This window comes from Serinus canaria, chromosome Z, assembly GCF_022539315.1.
Source record: "Serinus canaria isolate serCan28SL12 chromosome Z, serCan2020, whole genome shotgun sequence".
Classification (NCBI taxonomy): Eukaryota; Metazoa; Chordata; class Aves; order Passeriformes; family Fringillidae; genus Serinus; species Serinus canaria.
Genome location: NC_066343.1, coordinates 3,592,135 through 3,613,211, shown reverse-complemented (window position 1 = coordinate 3,613,211; position 21,077 = coordinate 3,592,135). Strand labels below are relative to the sequence as shown.

Below are 21,077 nucleotides of genomic sequence, written 5' to 3'. Positions count from 1 at the left end.
GACCTTTCAGCCTTGATCTGAAGGGGCCTATCTTCTCTCACACAAGGGAAACCTTTTAGAATGACTAATGCAAAAACTGTCAGGTACAAAATGCATTGGCCCAATCTTCTTAGTCCCTTTCAGTTCCATCTCATATACACTGCTGCCGGAAAACTAGGTAAAGTATTGGTGTTTAATTTTTCTTTTTATATCTAATATTCTGATAAAGTAGTGTAGAGTTGAAGATGCAGCAGTTCTGGATTCCAGCCATGTTCTCACTCAGAATTACTGACAGTTTCAATCAATTTAAAATGATGAAACAGTATTTTCAAATTTCATTTTCATATGATAAATCCTACATTATTTATATGTGAGAATTTTTTCAGATTTTGGATAAAATTGAATTTTGAGCTGTCATGACTATTCCTGAGACACGTAATCATTTTTTCAGTGACCTGTTGGGTAGATTTCTAAAATTTTGTACCATCTTCAAAATTCGATAAAAGCTACATCCTACAAACATTTTTTTCACTTTTATAATGCAAGCAGAGGTAAACACTTGTGCCATTAAATAGAATATATATTTTCAGGATGGATTAAAGCAGAACCTTGAATCTGTACATTTTATTTCAGCACAGTTTGTCTTCTGATTCCCATTCATTACGTTCTTTCTGATTTCCCTTTGTATTGCATCCTAAACGAAACCCTGGAATGGCTTATTTCTGGTTCTGTTTTCGTAAGAATTCCACCCAAAACTGACATACATCTTATAAGATGAGAGTTGATCTGTTTGTGCCAGGATCTCCTGAGAGAAAAATGTAATATCCAAGAGTTATCAAATCTTTGCCCTGGTTTCACTTTAAAACTGAAGCTTTTATTTAATCTATTTTGGATCAAGGCACTGTTCCCATAGAGCATCTTTAATATATAATTCTGACCTATGACATTTTTGTTGCAATGGCATAGAAACCAAACCAAAAAAAAGCTCTTTTTATTTTTGGATACAAACCAGTCTCTAACTACAGAAAATGTGTTTAGAAATAGATATTTGATCAGGACCTCCTAATCATGTGAAGGTTCTGATGTTTGAGGGCCTGGTTTTATCCCATTTACAAGTGTATGCCACACAAAAAACATAAATAGATACTTCCTTAATTGCAATAACATTCCAGTATTTGTTATTACAAAACATCTCCCAGGATGTAAAAAGTTTTTTCAGGAGATGGTGACTCTATCATCAGTTTATTGAAGCTATATGAGGGTCAAAGAACACCTTTCAAGTAACATAAAGCAGAGCTATTTTATTCATATCTTACTTCCAAAATTCTATATTTTTAGTGTTTTTCCACTTGTTGCTCAAGAGAGGCAAACACGCTGTGAGTCATCTCACAGCAGCTGTCACTCATTATCAAAAGATAGGACACAATAAGGTCACACCAGCAGCAGCATTGGCAGCAGGACTTGCACTGTTGAATCACTGTTGAACCACTGCTTATTCTGAATCCTTGGAACCATTTTTCTATGCATTGTAGCACATATATAGTGAAAAGAGATGAAAAAAGGTTTTGTCTCCTCTCATGGAAAGTCACAAACATAGATAAGTTCAACTTTGTAACTTGAATTCAGGAAAAACAACTTGAACTGGCTGAACTCTTGCTGTAGACTCTATGGTGAAATTGAAAAAGAGGAAGATGAGCTAAATGCTTGACCTCTGCTCAACTCAGGAATCAACCTTAACGCAAATAAAAGCATTAGTTTTAGCTAAATTATTTTGGCAACTTAGGCTAAGCACATGTTTCCAATAAAAATACATCTCTCTTTAAACTCCTGTTGATTTTGGAAGAAGGAGAAGCAAAAGATTTAGTTTAAATCACAACATCCGAACCTGAATTCAAAAGGGGATTTGCACACCACTGCTGGCAAGACTGAATGAGTTCTTTTTAATTGCACGTGGCAATATTTAGTATAATATTACATTATTATCCTTCACTATTGCCAAGAGTAACAATTAAAGTATGGTTTTTCAGAGATGAACACTCTGATCGGACTGAGTTCCTTAAGGAATTGTATCATAATCTTGTTGATAACAAGATCCATGGTTATTCCACAGCATGTTCTTAAAAGGGGGTGGAAGACCTTTTTTCATTATCTGCAGCAGACAGTCACAAGAAACAAATCTACCTTTCTTCAGTGCATACTGGTGGAGAAAGGGAAAAACAAGAATAAAGAGAAAAACCTGTCTGCCACTTTAAAAATAAGAACTGAAAGGGTGAAAAACAGCAAAACCCTGAAAAAACCTTTCACTCAACAAAGGGTCAGCAAGAGCTGGTAGTTGAAAGTGGGTCAGCATGCCATTTCAGAGGGCTGTTTTGCTGGTCTGCATGGCAACCCTCTCCCTTGCCATAGTCCCTGGCAGGGTTTTGCCATTGCAGAACACACAGAAAGAGCTCACAGATGTCATTACTGGGTTCAAGATCTCATTTTTTTACTCCTTACATTTATACAAAGAAGGATTAATTCATGAAAAACACTTAAGACAGCAAGTGATTTGCTAAAGCAGTGCTTGTTATTTGTTTAATTTTCTGGCAAGTAAACACTACTCATTAAATTCATGTCAATAGAATTAACTCAGGAATGAGCAAGAATTTTTACTTGGTAGGGTTTTTTTATTGTTTCTTGTCAGACTGCATGCATCTTTTCTCAGGAACTTGTTATTTTGTAGTCTAAAAAAAGACTTGAATACTGGGGCTATTCTCTGTTTAGTCAGTTGTTCATATAATTTGTCAATAAAGGGATTTTTAATAATTAAAGCAGTTAATTAGCTGATTTTATGGAAAAATACTTGAGAGCATCTGTTTTTGTGAAAATATCAAAATTGTTGATCTGTTTCTGCTATGGCAGATTGGATGCAAATCCTTGTTCTGTCAACTGTTTAGTCAACAACAGAGCATGCAAGTGCATTCATAAGAAGGAAACTGCATTAATGCTGACTTTGAGCTGAAAGATAGAGAATGAAACACTGCAGTTTTGAAAACAATGATCAAATCATATAAACAGTTCTTTGTCTGTAAGTGAAGCTCCACATACTGTGAAATTCTGTCTCTGGAGAAACAGACCATTCATAGGGAGTACTACTGATTTGCAGAGAAATTTTTAGAGAATATATTTCACTCTTCCTGGCTCTGAAGCACAGACAATAACACTTCAGTACACAGATATTAAATGCTACTGAAAGATAAGATAAAATGAAATCAAAATTCTACACTTTTTTTTTTCAGTTTCAGTCCATTCCTAGGCCCAGAGAAGATATTTTCCCAGAGAAACCAAATTACCTCGATTTCCAAGGAGTAAAAACAGAGTTATGTCACACCCCTTTAGGTTAGCTAAGGTATTGCTGTTTCCATTGAAGAGTAACCACTGAAAAGGATTAGTCACTAAATATTTTTGAGCCTTTTAATATAATTGCTTAATATTTAATAAAACTGGTGATTATATTAGTTGTGAGCAGAGTATTAGCAAAGCATTAGTCTGGGAGTGAGAAAGAGATGAGTATATATAGGCTCCTCTTTAGGAGATCTAGACTGGACAGATTTATCTTGTGGTAACCAGTAGCCAGGCAGGAATTCAGAAATGAGCAAAAATATCTTTACAATGTGTGCATTTCAGAGGAGACAAATAAACTATTCATAAATACCGTACTGCATATTTTCAATATTTTTAAAATGCAAATAAATTTTAAATTATATTTTTAAGACATTGTCAGAAACTGGCAATAAGACTTTTGGAAAACAGCAAGCTCATAACTCATAGATGAGTATGTCAAACAATCAAAGCTGTTCATCTATAAAAAGACCTTCCACTCTTACAGATACTTCCTGGTATTTTCACTTGGTACTGGCAGCCAGTATCAACTCCTATCCACCCCTAATGCTCATACACACAGTGGATGGAGCAAGTGAAACCAAAGCTTTGAGTTTAGCTATTGTAATATGCCAGCTTTCTTTAGTTGTCAATCAGACACCAAACACATGAAGTTGCATTGGTCTGTCTAGGAGGAGGGGGTAGCACCATATCCTGTGCAAGCTAGACTAGTGGGGCTTTGTGCTTGAAATATTAAAGGATGGCCAGCCTGGCTGAACAGGTAGCTTTGGCTGGAACTCAGGGAAAAAAAAATGAGTTTATCATCTTAGGGAGACTACTGGCTGGATACGCAAGAGAAGTACAAGGATGTCATGAGTTTATGCAGTGAGAAAACTGGAAGGGCCAAAGCCCAGCTAGACCACAATTTGGCTCCTGCAGTAAATGGCAGTTAGAAAATGTTTCTAAAAATACATTGTATTGTACAAATACATTGTACTTCTATGAATACAATGTATAAATACATTGTTCCTACAAACAAAGGAAGGGTTAAGGGTAGCCTTTATCCTTTATTGGTTGCAGGGGGAAAGACAAAGGATGAGGAAATGGATGAGGTAGTTAATACCTTTTTACCTTTGAATACCTCTCCTATAATAAGACCCATTGTTCTTTAGGTACCTGAACTGGAAGATGGGAACGGGAAAAAGAATTAAACCCCCATAATCCAAGGGGAAGTGGTCAGTGACCTGCCACACCACTTAGATACATACAACCTTATGTGGTCAGTTCTGTGTGGGATTCACACAAAGGTACTGAGGGAGCTGGTGCAAGAGCTCGCCACTCTACATCGTTTACCAGCAGTCCTGGTTAACCAGAGAGATCCCAGTTGAAGAGTCTAGAAAAAGGATTTGGGGTCTACAGACCCGTCAGTCTGACCTCTGTGCCAGGGAAGTTCATGGACCAGGTCTTGAGTGCCATCATATGACACGTACAGAGCAACCTTTGCCACTGTTTCCCACAGTATTCTCCTGGAGAAACTCGCTGTTCATGGTTCAGATGGATGCACAGTTCCCTGGATGAAAAAATGACTGGATGGCCAAGCCCAGAGAGTGGTAAATTCAGCTGTAACTACTGGTTTTCCCCAGGACTGAGTACTGGGGCCAGTTCTGTTTAATATCTTTGTCAATAACCTGGACGAGGGGATCAAGTGCACCCTCATTCAGTTTGCAGATGGCACCAAGTTGGATGGAATGCCGATCAGCTGGAGAGGAAGGAAGGCTCTGCAGAGGAAGCTGGTCAGGCTGCATTAATGGCCAATGTGTGAAATGCAACAAGGTGGCATTCTGGGTTCTGCACTTGGGTCACAACAACCTTGTGCAGCACTTCTGGCCGGGAGAACAGTGGCTGAGAAGCTGCCTGGCCTAAAAGAACCTGGGGTGCTGATCAACATTAGCAGAGTTGGAACATGAGCTTGAGTTGACCAGGTGGGCAGGAAGCGAGTGGCATCTTGGTTTGGATCAGGAAGTGTGGCCAGCAGGACCGGGGCAGTCACTATTCCCCTGTACCTGGCAGAGGTGATGCTGCATGTCAAGTCATGTGTTAAGTTTTGGAGCCCTCACAACAAGACATTGAGGGTAGGAGCATGTCCAGAAAAAGGCAACAGAGCTATTGAGTCTGATGAGGAGCTTTTGAGGGAGCTCTTGTCTCTTCTCACATGTAACAAGCCAAGTACAAGAAGAATTGTGACAGGGAGGTTTAGGCTGGATATTAGGGAAAAGGTTGTCAAGTATTGGAACAGACTTACCAGGCAAGTGGTGGAATCACCATCCCAGGAAGTGTTTAAAAGATGTATAGATCTGGCATTTGGGGGCATGGTTTAGAAGTTGACTTGGCAGTGTAAGGTTAGTGGTTGGACTTGATCATAAGGATTTTTTCCAGTCCAAATTATTCTGTGATCCTAAGTAGGCTGACAGCAAACATATTCTTGGAAAAGGCAATCTAACTCTCTATATATGATTGTCCTTAACAGATTGATGGATGTAAAGTCTGAGAGAGATATTGTCCTCACATAGGACAATATGTGAGGTAGGTATTAGCCTTCTGTTAGCTGAACTGGTTAGATTGATCTGAACTTTTTGCATTATAGCTCCTGACTGAAAGTTGTTTGAAGTCAAGGCAGCATTTAGTTCAGCACCAGGAAAGAAGTAAACGAGCTACAATTACTAGCTTGTCTAGTAATTGTGTCTCCCCCAGCACTGATAGAACATGTATGATTGGAAAGGTCTGTGTCCTCAAGAATCTCATGCACATTTAAATACCACATGAGTCAATGGTCAACATCATAACTTTTATAAGTGCTTCGTACAGAAATCCTTGCTGCAGCTAGATAAAAGATGTGTGGTTGGATTTGAAAATTAAGATAACTGAGGAAAGGTGGAGTAAAAACATGCATGTTTTACCAGCAAGTCTAAAATTACTGTCTTTTCACTGGATGGTCTCTGTGATCTTTCCAGGTGACTCTTGTTTACTTCTTGCATATAGCAGCTCAGTTTCTAGCTATAAATAAAGTTTTCTTTAACTTAGTATTAAAATTGCATTAGGATTTTTTTAGTGCTTGGCATGTTAAACCTAAGCAAATTGCCGGGTAACTGAGTTCTGCTAGCCTTGAGTAAGAACTGAAATATCTGTTTGGGATTTGGGGAAGGGAGCTGGAAAATATCTTGAATTATCCAGCCTAGATTGTACTTATTAATTTTTTTTTCTTCCTGACAAAACTGAGGTTACAGACAATGTTGTTTCTAGTTGAAAGACATATAAGGTCAGGAATTTGTCGGTATAGTTCCAGAAATGAGGATGTACAAAGTAGGAAAGGGAATCTTCCACAGAAGCCAGGGAGGCGTTATTACTTTTCCCAGCCTCAAATTTTTCATTATCAAAGCTTTTCATTTACTTTTTGGATCTGCAACACTCTGTTTTCTGTTCCCTCTGAAAAGTAAGGAATGAAGCTGTAAAAATGTAAAAAGAGAGTTTAGGCGGAAGCTTCAAGCCTGTGTTGGGGTACATAAAGGAAAATGGATGGACATCCATCATGATTTTGTCTTAGAGTTGATTACTTTCCTGGGGTCATATGTTGTAAGTCAAACTTACACATGTTCTAAAATGTACATTAAATGGCTTTAAAGCAGGAGTAATAGCAGGCAAAAGGCAAAATCAGGCTTTAATGTTCTACAATAATTGCATTCAGAATTGTCACCAAACCATGAGCAGCATAGCAGACAAAATTTAAATTAGTGCCTCGGTTTAACTACTGAGATAATTTCCTGTCTGTTTGTCTTATATAAAAGTATACAAAATTGCTAAGCTCTGCAGCTCTCTAGTATTCCAAACATTGCCAAGTGGATTGACAGCTCTAACAGGATGCACACCATGAGAGTGATAACCTTTGACATTGTTTCCTTTTAACAGGCCCAACTCAGACATTTATGAAAACCCTGTAAAGAACTGGGGCACAGGGAGGAAGCAGAGGTTTGAAAGTCTTCCCCTGTGGGCTCATAACCATAAGAGTCTGCCACTTAGTGTGAAATGCAAATTTCTATTTTGCAGTATTAACAAAGAAGAACCAGGATCAATAAATTTTAAAAAATACTGATAAACTGATACAGTTCTGCAAAGCAAAAGGTTTTAATTGCAGACATTGAACACTGGTTTTTAAAACAGAAGCCATTGGAAGTTGCATGCATTTCATGACCTCTTTATGTCCTAATTCTCAATACAGTACACTTGTAAAAATGTTCTAGGCAAATATCTGTCATGCTTGTATACATCCATAGCAATGGTGAACAAGTTTTGAAAAGGGTAGGTCTGTCTTTTTAAAAAAACAAGCACTTGCCTTTATTAACACCAAAGCTCTTCTTCACTGCTGTTGCATTGCTATAATGCCTTTCAGTAGTTACAAAACTGGCAGTAGTTTTGTTATCAGAGTGTGTCCACTTTTATGGAACTAGGATTCAGGCCAGTTAGGAAAGAGATCACGCTATATACAGTGCAGTATTTTAAGCACTTAATGTATCCTGTCCGGATGTAGAATTTCATGTAATAATAGGGAAATAAAAGGGTCTGCATCGGACAACTCAGCTCAGTTAGATGCCTGAAGTTATTTATAACAGTATCCTTTTTTCCCTCCAGAAAAATCAGCTTTTGAGGATTTGCTTTTAAGTCAGGGGATGAAGAACCTCACCCACCAGTCTGACATTACTGGCCAGTTATTTCTGTAGACTTGGCTTACTATTTAACTTCCTTTTGCTTCAGGTTACTGATCAGCATCTACTACATAGCTCCACAGGGTTACTGTGAAGTTGGCTTAGTTAATTAATAATTTCTCTAGTTACTCTATCTAGCATTATTATCATTAAACAATTTGCGATATACTTTTTCTGTGAGTTACTGCATTTTTGTATATCCTTTTTCTGATCAGGTCTGAGGCAGCAGAATGCTCAGTCAGGAATTATTGTAAATATCCTGCTGGAGTTCCAATACTTCAGGACACACAGAGCCTCAGTGTGGGATGGAACAGGAGGGATGCCATGTGATTCATATGTGATACATCTGACAGAAGAGAAATGCTGTCTTTGTGTCTCCTGCTAGCAATCTGTCAGGATTTCCAGTTACAGTGCCTTTGACTCACCTGTTATGACATCTGTTCTGAGATGAAGGCTAGCACAGACACTCTGACCAAAAGATGTTTTTATTGTTTAATAGAATGACATTGTATTTGTCCACTTTTGAGATATCAAGGAATCCTAAATATATCTCCTAGGGTGAATCTGCTCCTAATAGTGGAGATGGGTACATTTTTTTTGCAAGGCATTGCACAATGTAGTCACAAAATACATTTTTTCTTTAAAAAAAATTTCAAACCGCCATGTTTTCCTGTGCTAAAAATCCTCATGCTAAAAATAAAAAATGAAAAAAAAAATCAATTCCATTTAAAAAGACTACCACTAGTTAAAAAACTATAACTCCTATTACTGTAGATGCTCCTTAGCCAACTTTATTTCAGCAAACATTTTTTTCACCCTTCTAAACACATATAATCTTCAGATTTATTCCATTCACATAAGCTGTCTTATTTCAAGTGAATTAATGTCTTCAGTAAAGGCTTTATGATTTAGAGCCAAATGCTGCTGCAGAGAAGTCTAAGAATCCTGCTGCAGAATTTTCATAGCAATCACTAGTCAGCAGTAGTCAGTTTTTCTGTTTCCATCTCAACTCTGCTGCTTCAGAGGCAGAGAAGTAAGCCAGTCTTCCTGGTCACTCTGCCAAGGTTTTCAGCAAAGCTCACTGGTGTTTTCTCTGACTCTGTGTAAGATATCCCCATATGCAGGGCACAGTCTATGTGTGGACATCATGTGTTCTGGAGACTTCATTAACTTGATTAACTCATTCATAAACAAAATCAGAGAAGTAAATCAGGAACTGTTGGCATGGGAGAAAGTGTTATGGCTGTGCTTGGTACTCACGGATGCTCACTGCTGACCACAGACCTGCTGAATCCCAAGAACTGAGGCCCTCTGCCTGGAAGCTGTTTATGCTCAGGAGAGGTGGGAACTATTTGGATGGCACGTGCTGTCACTACCAGTACAGCCTGACTCTGTGAGCCCAAAAGTGTACTTTGCTTCTAGTGCCTAATGTCAACCAATGTCTCTTTAATAACCACTTGACTTTTAAATTCCTGAGGTAGATAAAATATGTAAGGATGTGAAGGAAAATAGAATCTTGGATTTAATTTCACAGTGTTTTAAGATGGTGTGTTCTAAGGCTATTTTTTTTATTAACTGCAAAGCCTCATAGCACTGTCAGAGTTACATACAAGCTACCCAAAAAGGTAGACTGGTTACTGGAGGTTTAGTTTCCGCTTGCTATCCTGCTAGCTTTTCTGGCCTGTCTGTATTTTATTTTATCAATTAATAGGAGCTTTTTGGCAAAAAGAAAAATGTAAAATACAGAAGCCTGTTCTTTTTTTGTCAAATCTATTATCAGGTAAAACCATAGTTAGTATATTACTGCAGAAATATTATTTGTCCTAATGCAAAAATCTCAGAAAACAGACATGGACATAACTGGAATCTCAATAAAAGCAACTTATGAAGTATTCTGTTAGCACCTTTCTGACTATGAAAATGTTCAAAGACCTGGAGCATCTCTCCTATGCAAAAGGCAAGGAGGGGTGGGGTTGTTCAGCCTGAAGAAAAGGCTCCTTCTCCACTATAAGGTCTCCTTAAGTGAGACCTTATAGTGGCCTTTCAATATATAAAACATTCTTAGAAGAAAGACAGAAAGAAATTTTTTATGGAGGTCTTTTGTGACAAGACATGTGGCAATAGTTTTAACTTGAACAAGGGTAGATTTAGACTGGACATAATGTAGGACATTTTTATACATGGTGCTTGGTAACAGTCAGCATGGCTTTACATGGGGGAAATCATGCCTGACCTTCTGTGATAGGCCTACAGGACTGATGGATAGGGGCAGAGCAGAGCAACTGACATCATCTGCTGAATCTGTGATTCTGTGATTTGAATGGTGAGGCACTGGAACAGGTTGCCCAGAGACAGTGAGGATGCCTTATCCCTGGGAGTGCCTCAAGGCCAGATTGGACAGGGCTTTCAGCAGCCTGGTGTAGTGGAAGGTATCCCTGCTCATAGCGGAGAGGTCAGACTAGATGAGTTTTAAATGTCCCTTGGAACTCAAATCATTCTTTGCTTCTATGATCCTATGACATCGAGGCCCTTCAGATTGTCATTGTGCATCTTTGTAGCTGTCACTTATTAAACTGTTTTTTAAGCTGCATATTCTTCATTTGTCACACTGAAATTATTACTTTTTCTCTCCCGCTCTAGCATTCGATATGTATATACAAAATGTTTATATTTCAAATGCTGCTTTCACAGTGCATAGGATATGATATATAAAATGCCAAAAATATAGCAGGGAGAAAATTTTATGCAAGCCTTTTGTCACATGAGTAAAATAGCAAGGAAGCCTTAGTATTTAAGTTACTTATGAGACATCTTGATGACAGGCAATGAAACTGCAGCCTAACAAATCAAGTTTACATTCCATTTATACTGGAAATGTTGTGGTTTAGTGTCTGGGCCAAATTTTTCTGAAGTCTGCATGATTCTCTGTTATGATTTATCAACACGAGCTATTCATATTTCTCATAGTCAAGTCAAATGGGATACACATCCTAACTTTAGCTTTGAGGGTAGCTTCGTATGTAAATGAGAAAGTTACTGAATTTTCAGCAGCAATTTCAGACAAAACCAAGAAGATTATGAAAAAGCCAGGGAAGTCTCTCCAGCAGCTCAGAAGGCCTTGTTTTTATGGTGTACTAATGAAGGAATTGCACCAGGGGTAAATAAATGGACTTTAGCCATGAGAAATGTTGTTTCATCTTAAAGAAAGATTAAAGAGATCAGCTAAAACTTAGTATTTACATCTTGTTGTGGGAAACAAGTTTTTCTCTGAAACAGGCTCTGAAACAGTCACTTACAAGGCCCTGCACTTGTAAGGCTCTGTGTGTGCCTATGATTTTTGCAGAAATAAAAATTATCAATTAGTACTGCTGCCTGACTGGAGAGAGAATTCAAGACACCTTTACTGATGGACACCTTGATCCCAAAAGGAGGTCACATTTTCAACCCTTCAGCTTAAAAAAAGCAACAGTCTACTCCTCAGGAACCAGCTTACATTTTCCTAGTCTTGTATTCGTATTTTGTTTGTGAAGGACAAATAACCTTTGTACAAAACAGCCCAATACCCCCTCTGACATTTGTAATGATTCCTAGCAACAGCTGAGCGCAGTAGCGATTCACAGCGGTGATAATGCAGAGCACATAACTAGGTAGGTGCGAGGTCTGGAGGCATTTTACACTTTGCACTTTGCAGTCATCATAATCTTTCAGATAGTGCTTTTGATTAATCTGGGTTAGCAATGTCAACTCAGTATCTTTTGCATACAAATCAGAGGCAGTTCTAGGCATTTCTCAGAAGACATTTATAATTCTGTGCAGACCACCAGGTTATTATTAACCTTTGTGACAGGCATCTTGACCTATAGCTCACGGGAATACAAGGATGTACACAGATGAAGAAGCACAATTTGAAGGTAGTAGAGAGAAAAATCTGCTTTCTTCTCTAAGACACAGCTACTTTGTTTAACTCTGTGGTTCTCTCCTAAATTGCTGTAATTTGGTCTTTGAAAATTATGGGCATCTGCTGGTACCTTCAGCTGCTAACCAACCCACTGGATCAAGGGCTTTCAATTGGAAATGTTTTGGACAGCCAAATGTCAGTCTACATGGGAGGATTTAAGAGCAACCCTGTCTGTCAGGAAGTTTTTATTTCAATGGGAAGGCCTTACAAGGAAAAAAAGTATTTCTTTTTTAACTGAAAAAAATCAGGTGCAGAAATTATCACTACACTGCTGCTCTCGTGCAAGAGATTTTAAACATTGAGTCATGGACAAATAGGTAATTTTTTCTCCTGCATGAAAATTCCTCCTAAATTCTGTCTTCCAAGTAATTGTTAGGGTAAGAAGCATAGAAAGTTCACTCCATAGATTTTTTTTTGCATTTTTAATGTGCATACTAGGTAAAAAAATTCTACGGGTAAATAGCTTAAAAGTCACATACGTTTCCATTTGAAGGTCACTGACTGGTGGTGGCAATGTTACATGTTTTTCTGCCCTTATTTATTGTCAAGAAAAGGTGAGGTGAGGAGGATTTTGGCTCTTTGAGCTCAGAAGTAGGTTGAACACACAGGATTTTAAAACTGGACAGCCTGAGCTCTAATTCAATATAAGTTGCTATTAGGAATTAAAAATGCAATTTCCATGGGTTAGCTGAAAAAAATTTCCATTAATGAAAATTTAATCCCTTACTTTAATACAGAGTAACTGTGTGCAGTTACACACCATGTGAGTTAAGACTCTTGTTCCTCCCACTTATCTTCCGAGCAGACAGAAGAACTATTAATTAAAATTTTAGTGTAAGAACAGACTTTTTTCTTCACAGATAAATATGCACTCATTATCAGATGCAGTGTTTGCAAGATAGACATCTAAGACTAAGGACAAATCCATCACAGGAATCTTCTTCACACTGCAAAATGTTCATCTAAGCTCTCCTTATCTTCTTTTGTCTGCCCCACCCACATATAGAAATAGAACATCTCTTTCCCTATCCATTTGTTTCTTGAATACATAGAAGAGAATTCAGAAGACTAATTTTTTTTATTTTCATACCTTTTAGTTGTTTTTCATTTTTGAACACAGTGCTTGCCTTACATGGCAGAAGAGCTACATGTAGATGTCTCCAAAGGAAGATTTCCATGCTATGTGCATGTTTGTTTGAGGCTCATGGGGAAGGAGATTTACACAGTCTGTTACACAGTCACTACACCTTACTGTATCTTTCATTGAAGAATCCTTTTCAGCTGACAGTTTTGGACAGTACTAGATATTTGGAAGATGTGATCCTTAAGATTTGGACTGTATCTGTTTGAGAAGGCTGGGGTTTTTTTAGAAAGAATCCTTTGAATTTTGGTGTGGCAATGAATAGAGATTGCTTTCACAAACCCTTTAGAACATGCAGTTGGAAGGACTTACACCATGCTTTGTTGCATCACTAGTTAAACTTGCGCTTACAAATTTCTGTGGGTTTCTGTGGTAGCAAGAAAAACTGATTTACTAATATTTGCAATCTAAACTTCTCCTGTGGAAGCTTTTTTGTTTCACCTTCTGCTGTCAGAATTTTATCAAGAGCACCAATTTGTCACAATGGAGCATCATGGCTAGAAGCTCTTCCAATTCATTAAAACCCTTTTGCAGGTCTCTGTTTCAATTGGAACAGCAATCAAAAACACACAGCTGATTCAGTAAGTGCTTTTCACCCTCATCAAGCAGACAGTTTTAGGGAGATGGTGGATCTACCTAGTTGGTTGGCCAATGACAAACATACTGTATACAGGAACAGAAGAGCATCCACAGGCTGCTTACATTCAGGGAAGTTCAGAGAATACAACAGTTACAAATGGTCTGTTCATTCTCACATTTGTCTCAGTAGCTTCCTTGACTACACATGTATGTGTTTGGCATTTGAGTAAAGGAAGTAATCTTCCTCTCATTCATTATGCTCATGTAGCCCCTTGTCATACAAAAGGGCTAAGCTAAATTGAGGCACTTGGACAAAGGGCAGAGACAATTTTAGTCACTGGCATTCTGTAGTTCTCATGGTAGGCTGTGTAGGTAGTGCCTCATGCCGCTTCTGTAATAAAGCAGTGAACAGATTTGTTGAACAAATTAGATATAGTTGTTATTGTTCCTGGTAATGAGATTTTGGAGCTTTGAGTGAAAGTAAGGAAGAAGAGAAAAGAAGTAACTCCTGTTAGGATATGACACTCTGGAGTTAGTCTGTGATGAAACCAAAGGGTTTATGCTATAACTGTATCCATTCTGTTTGTACCTTGCAGTGAGCCACCTTTATGGATTTGGACTGATGGATGCTGAAGCAATGGTGACAGAAGCAGAAAAGTGGACAACGGTGCCTCCACAGCATGTGTGTGTGGAGAACACAGATCGGCAAATCAAGTAATACCCGCTACCAAAACTCTTGCTGGCATAAACTTATGGAAAGAAATTGGGTATAATTTACCCCTCCCTTGCATTGTGTATACTGTATCATTTTTAAAGTCATACCGGGATGTAGTGTACAGGAAAAGGCCCTAGTTTAAAGAACATTGCAGAAGGTGAAGGTGTAAAACAGTCCAGAATGGGTAATGATGGATTTTTTATAGATGATACATCAAAGAAGAATATTTGGTTGAATGCATTTCAGTCACCTTTGCAAGAAGAGACATATTTAACAGTCCAGGACGTAAAAAGCAAATACATTTTTGAAACTGTATGATACTGCCTCTCTCCAATGGTCTTAGGAGAGTCTCTAGTTCAGAGGCCAAAACTGAACTGCTTTTCACTTGCTGAGATAGTGTCTCTGTAGAACCAGCCTTAAGAGCAAAATTCTGTTATGTGTACTCCATGCAGTATAGAGACAGCATCAAGCATGAAGCATACTTCCAAATCACTAAGAATATTGCTTGATAATTATATTTGACAGGCTTGATCTGTGACTGGTATAGTCTGCAAGGATGTCATGCCAATTTAAACCAGCTGAGTCAGATGCCTTTTGGTACAGTTAACATGTAATACTTGCTGTTACGTAAGCTAGGATTAGCTATGCCAGGCATTTCCTGGCGTTTAGCAACCAGCTGTGATCACATGACAGTTTCAGCATTTCTCAGCTGGCTGCTAATCCACAGTAATGCTCTGTCCCAAAGGCTTATTCCTATTTTACCTTGTGTATGTGCTTAACAGAAACCCAGGCAGTTGCCATTAGCCATTATCTGCAGTTAAATAATTACCCTGAAGTGGTATTTTCAGCTAGGAAGCGCATGTCTAAACTAGTGATTATAGACTACTGACTTTTCAGTTATCCAACATTGTCATTCTCTACTAAGCAAAAAAGATGGGGTTGTGTATTTTACACAAAAAGCAAGAAATGCTGATGTTGTTTGCTATGCTTCTGTTATAGAACAATACGACCTGACAGCGTTGTCCGTTCAATTTACAAAGCCACAGGCTGTTCAGATAATCCTAACCACCATGTGATCTACTTGGAGCATGTTGTTGTGCGTATCACTATTACTCACCCTCGACGTGGAGACTTGGCAATTTACCTAACCTCTCCTTCTGGAACTAGGTCACAGCTCTTGGCCAACAGGTATAGTATGACAACCCAATTTCACAGTACAGTCAGCATGTAGAGCCTGCATAGACATGTCAGTGTCAGCAAAGAGCAGTCAGAGATACTAGAAGACACAGGCTAATTACTTTTTCTTAGATAGATGGGCAGAGTGAAGTACAAATGAACTTAGAGATGACAGTCTCAGTAGAAGAGTAGTACTAAAACTGCTGAACTCTAAGACAAAGATTAGTCAATTTCAATAGTTCTTGTATGGCTCACCATTTATTAGATGGATAGAAAAGTGAAGAAAACAGATTCAGTGTTCATAAGGAAGCTGAATCAAAGTGTTTCTACCTATTGCCACTTATTTTTCATTTTTCTCTTATCCTTTTTTTTCTCTTTGATAGCAATGAAATTCAGATAGAATAGTGTATATTTACTACTATTTTTTAAACCCCTAATGTTACCTGTTTCCAAATCCTTTTTTTCAAAGTAAACATACTCAATCCATGAAGGCTCATGGTAGAACAACACTGAAAAGTAGCACTAGCACTTGAAATTTAAGGGTTCATTTGTAAATTGCAGATTAAAGCTTTTAAAAGTTAGCCACTGCCTTCAAAAATTTTTGAAAATTAGACATCACTTCAGTGATAGATACTTGCTTTCAAATGTCCAGCCATTTTTAAAACAGCTACTAAAAAAGATCAATCTTCTTTCTGATCCTGTCACCTCTACATTATGTTTTTGGAGAAACTGTCACAGTGCTTCAAATTGTCTTTTTTATTATTCCTGTTGAACTCAGACAAGTATCTCTTTGTCCAATGTATCACTGGACAAATGATGAGTGGAGGAAATTATTAGCAAACTGAAAGACTTCTCAGGATTATTCTATTTCTCTGATCTACTAGCAGAAACTTTCTTCTAATAAGACATTGGCAGTCTTTCCCATGTAAATCTCACTAAATCCGTGATCAAAAACACCACCTCCTACCAGACATGCTTAAGGCATTAATAAACATCAGAAAACTCTCTAAATTTTACCCCAGTTAAAAATACGCAAAAAGTTACATTTACAGTAAGAAATGCTTGTATACTTCTCCAACTAGCTAGAATCTTCTTCCTGATGGGATCATATTATGATAGATAATTCTTTAGTATGATGGATAATTTTTTTTCCTTGACGACTTGATGTAGATGACTGCCATTCTGCTAGACATAGGGCATGGCTCTCACAGAAAAGTTTATGTTTACTGATGTTATGTATCAGAAACTGCAAAAAATGCCATCTATCCAACCTGTGTTGTGAGAACTCTTCTGCCATCATGCTCAAGTCTTCACAAAATGAATATCCCCAATCCTACTCTTCAGGGCTTTTAATGGATTGAGAATGGTCTGCTTTCCAGACTGCTTTTCATCCATGCTTCCTCATTCAGAAATGCTGATTATCTAGCTCTGGAGACTTGCATGTCCTCCTGTATCTCAATAACAGAAGTACTTATATTTTCTCTTGAAACAAAGAGCCTGTTTTAGAGACAGGTGGAGGTCAAATGGACTTGGTTCTGATTGAACTGTGAATATACATTTTCGTTAGAGATTATGTTAAATTAAAAGGAAAGGTAAAGTGAAAATATTCTTCAAGCTGTAGACCCTAATTCACCAAATGGAGAGGAAGTTGTCCTGGAAGTTTGGGGTCCTCTAGAATATCTCCTGTGTTCTATTGTGAGTGCTGTCATAGCTTGCTGATAAAGCACATAGGCACATATATCTGTGTCTTCCTGGTGCACTACTGCACTGAACAAAGAATTTGTCTTCTGCTAACCAGTGTGAGACAGGTTTCTCTTATTAGTTATGAAACAGGCTTTTGTTTTTCTGTTTGAAGAAATCCTTCTTAAGTTTTCTCTTCCATTTTCATGCAGTAGTCCTTCCTCAGTTCAAAATGAAAAGACATGAAAGCCATCCAACTAGGTATCCAAACAAAACAATCTTGTGTAAACCCAGTGGTCTTAACACAGCTAACTTTTGGCTCTAGGCTTTCATGTGCTGCAGCTGACTCACAGCAAGTGGGAAATACATTCCAGGATTCACAGTTCACCTCTGGTGATGATTGGTGTGTGGAATAGGTACAAAATTTAATTCAATCCGTGTCTTTGTAACCCCTGCACCTTAAAAGTAATTCTTTTCTGTACATGCAGGAGAGAAAGAGAATGCAAATATATGTAATAAAACTAGAGAATGTTCAGCTCTTTCTTATATTATAGTATCAGAAAACTAAACAGAAAACAAAGAAACCTTAAAAGGCCTTTTCACGTTTTGTCACTTCCCAGGAAACAAATTATTGATGACATAGCTTATCGAGTCTCACCAGAAATTCCCTTCCCATGGAACCTTCAGAAATATATGGACTTTCCATAACATTGGCTGATGGGTTACTAAACAACTCTGGGCTACTAATATTAGAGATAAATGTATATTGCAAATTCTAGGTCTGAAATACCTAGAGCCTGCATGAGGCCTTTCTTAGGGCAAAGTGAGGGACATGAACACAATACTTTCTGAAATGGTGTTTCAAGGCTTACTTTATTTGACCTTGCTGTAAGTCATACAGCTTAGAGGTAGTAGTTTCTTGACATTAGGATTATGGTGTGTGTTGTCAATGTATATGTTTTAGCATCATGTTATGAAATAAAACTTGAAATAGGATGTTATTTTCTAGTAAGAAAAATTAGTTAAGAGGCATTTGATTTTTAAAGCATCAATAATAATGAATATCATGAATAAATGCATTCAGTTGTAAGTATGCATGCAGAGATACATTGGCAGCAAATAGTCTGTTTTTTCTGCTATAGGCAAAGGCCCCAGAGGCTGTTATACATTGCTACTACCTGATTGAGATGTTTTTCTCAGATATACAAGACTTTTTAATGTACATGTACAGGATTAATAGCAGCAGTACCAGCTGTTTTTACTGAAACCAGGGAAAACCCCATTGCTTTACAGTTACTCATCTGGGTTTAATTTGAAACAGTTCGCTTGATAAAATGTTTTTAAGTGCAAAAGGTATATTTTACATGTGCACTTCTCCACCAATTCTGGAAGAAAAGTCATTGTGTGTAATTTCTGGTGCATTGACAAGTAGGTCCCTCAAGGCAATATTTGGCCTTTTTTCTGCGTATTTTAGCCTTAATATTGGCACCCCCTAAAATGACTTCAGTAAGAAAACTTGTTAGTCTGAGACGATGTGGATTCCTTTGCAAGCATTTGGTGGATAACACTGTCACTGGTTTAAGCCTTATGTGCATTCAAAATCTGCATTACAGGGAACATCTGCTTTGATGTTTGGATAGTACTAAACATGATTACATTGGATGCACTGCACAGAGGAAAATACAGGCTGGAAGTGTATTGGCTGGTGTAAGGATGAGGCTAGAGTTATGTCCAAAGGGAAACAGTATCCCCTTTCCAAAAACAATTGGCCAGTGGATTTGGCAGCATAGGTTTCTGAGTGTTTTTTGAGACATACCAAGGTCAGTTCTAACAAACATTCACTACAGGCACAGGCTATGGAGGAAAAGCTAGATACAAAGGGAGTAGGAGAAACAAACTTAGGGCTCATTTGTCTCCCACTGAAGTCATGGCTTATTTAATTCTTGCCCTTTAAATTTAAAGCAGCTGTTGCCATTTGAACTGCGTAACTGAAATATTTCAGCCACATGGTGGCAACTTTCCAGGCCACTAGCTTCATAAGCTTATATGGCCCTGATATTAATAATACTTCTCTTCAGTAACAAAAGAATGTATCTTCATAACCATCTTTTTCCTATCATGAAACCTTAGACAATCAGTAAATTTTAATAATATCCTTCTCTGCAGAACTCCTAGACCAAATCCAAGTTATTCTTATCTAACCGTACTCAATTGTTTGCTTCATAAAATGCCTTGGTGATTTGAAATAGGGGAAGACTTTATAGGTGCGCATCTTTTTCCCAGCTTACATGTTATACTCTTATATTAAAGAAAACTAACATTTTAATCCTAATATGATGAAACATAAGGGCCAACCTTCATGCTGAGTGTCACTGAAAAGGTCTCTGAGGTGGTAGTAATCTAAGTCCGCAATGAGCTAACAATAATCCTGTGCTTGGACTGTGTCTGCAGGGTGAAACAGTTCTTGGAAAGCCATTTCTCCCAACTCAAACTTGCTATGTTTTGTTTCCTTCATGTTAGCTTCTTTTTGTCCTTTGTGGGGTTGATGAATAGATATCCCACTACTAAGCAGCTGGCTGACAGTGGAGTTTGTGGAGCTCCTCAGCCTGACATGTTTGCAAGTAATGATGGATCATTTAATGTGAAAAGTGTAGTTGCTGGGGACAAGCACTCCACTTTTAAAGATGGTGATTACCATACTAACCACTATTTCAGGCTGGCAGGCATTGTACACTATTGTTCATGTAACTCCAAACAACTTCATCATGGTAGTCCAGAGATATCCATTGTTTCAAAAAACTAAGTGTGATAACCAGATGTAACGTGGAAATGAAAAAAAAAAAAGTGTGTATGAAAATACTTTAGGTATGTTTTCTTTTGCTCCACATCCAGAAATTTTAAGAGATCACCCACATGTAGGTAAGAAAGCTTCTGAAATGCCTTGTGTGTTCTCTGGCCATTTCTTTTTTTCGAATACTTCAGTGCTGATGGGCAGTAGGGTCTGGCTGAAGCTTTGGTTAAGTCAGCTTGAGCTGTCTGCAGTTTTTCAGGGAGCTCACAGGGAGCTGATGATTCGACCCTGTGGAGAAGAGCTGCTTTAAGGAGAATAGTTGACCGAAGCACTTTAAGGTACGCAGCTTGGGAAGGCACTATGTAGTCTCTTCAGACTATAAGCACACTTGAAGTCTTGTGGCTGTGCAAACTTCTGGGCAAGGACCACTTGCCTATGAGACTGCCAGTTTGTGTGCTGGAGCACATCATAACAAAGACAGCTGCTGTAGGAGAAGAAAATTCTTACCTCTTTTCAGCTACTCCACTGCAGGCACAGCCACTAGCTCTAGTGCAGGGCTTCCTGGCTCTTAATGCATTGAGTTCAGTATACAGCCATTGCAGTCAGGTGCAGCTTCACCTTCTCAGCTGAAACAAGCAATCATGATAACTGAAAAAAAGCTCCTTTTATGTGTTTACTTCTTAGTGTTCATGATAGGTGATGCTGGTGTTTCGAAACAAATCCGCTACCTTCACTGCCTTTTCTCACATGAAATTAAAAATTGAAACAAATTCTTCCAAGAATTTAGGAATTTAAAGATTCTTTGCTGCAAAGCTGAGACACTTGTTTGTTGGGTTTTGTAATGCTATTAGAAAGTGGCTAATTGCCTTCCTCTGGATCTAAAGTTTGATTACAGATTAATATTTCTGCCTAAATATGTTCTTAAAGAGAAAGGTTATGCA

General features: G+C 38.1%; 1 protein-coding gene across 2 annotated transcripts in view; it reads left to right on the top strand.

Annotated features, from left to right (window-relative positions):
• PCSK5 (proprotein convertase subtilisin/kexin type 5) overlaps window positions 1-21,077 on the top strand; it is a 224,567-nt gene that overhangs the window by 126,095 nt on the left and 77,395 nt on the right. For both annotated transcript variants that reach the window (XM_030237104.2, XM_030237103.2), the window contains exons 11-12: window positions 14,371-14,488; window positions 15,489-15,677. In XM_030237104.2, the coding sequence (XP_030092964.2) occupies window positions 14,371-14,488; window positions 15,489-15,677 (307 nt within the window). The remainder of the gene's footprint in view (window positions 1-14,370; window positions 14,489-15,488; window positions 15,678-21,077) is intronic.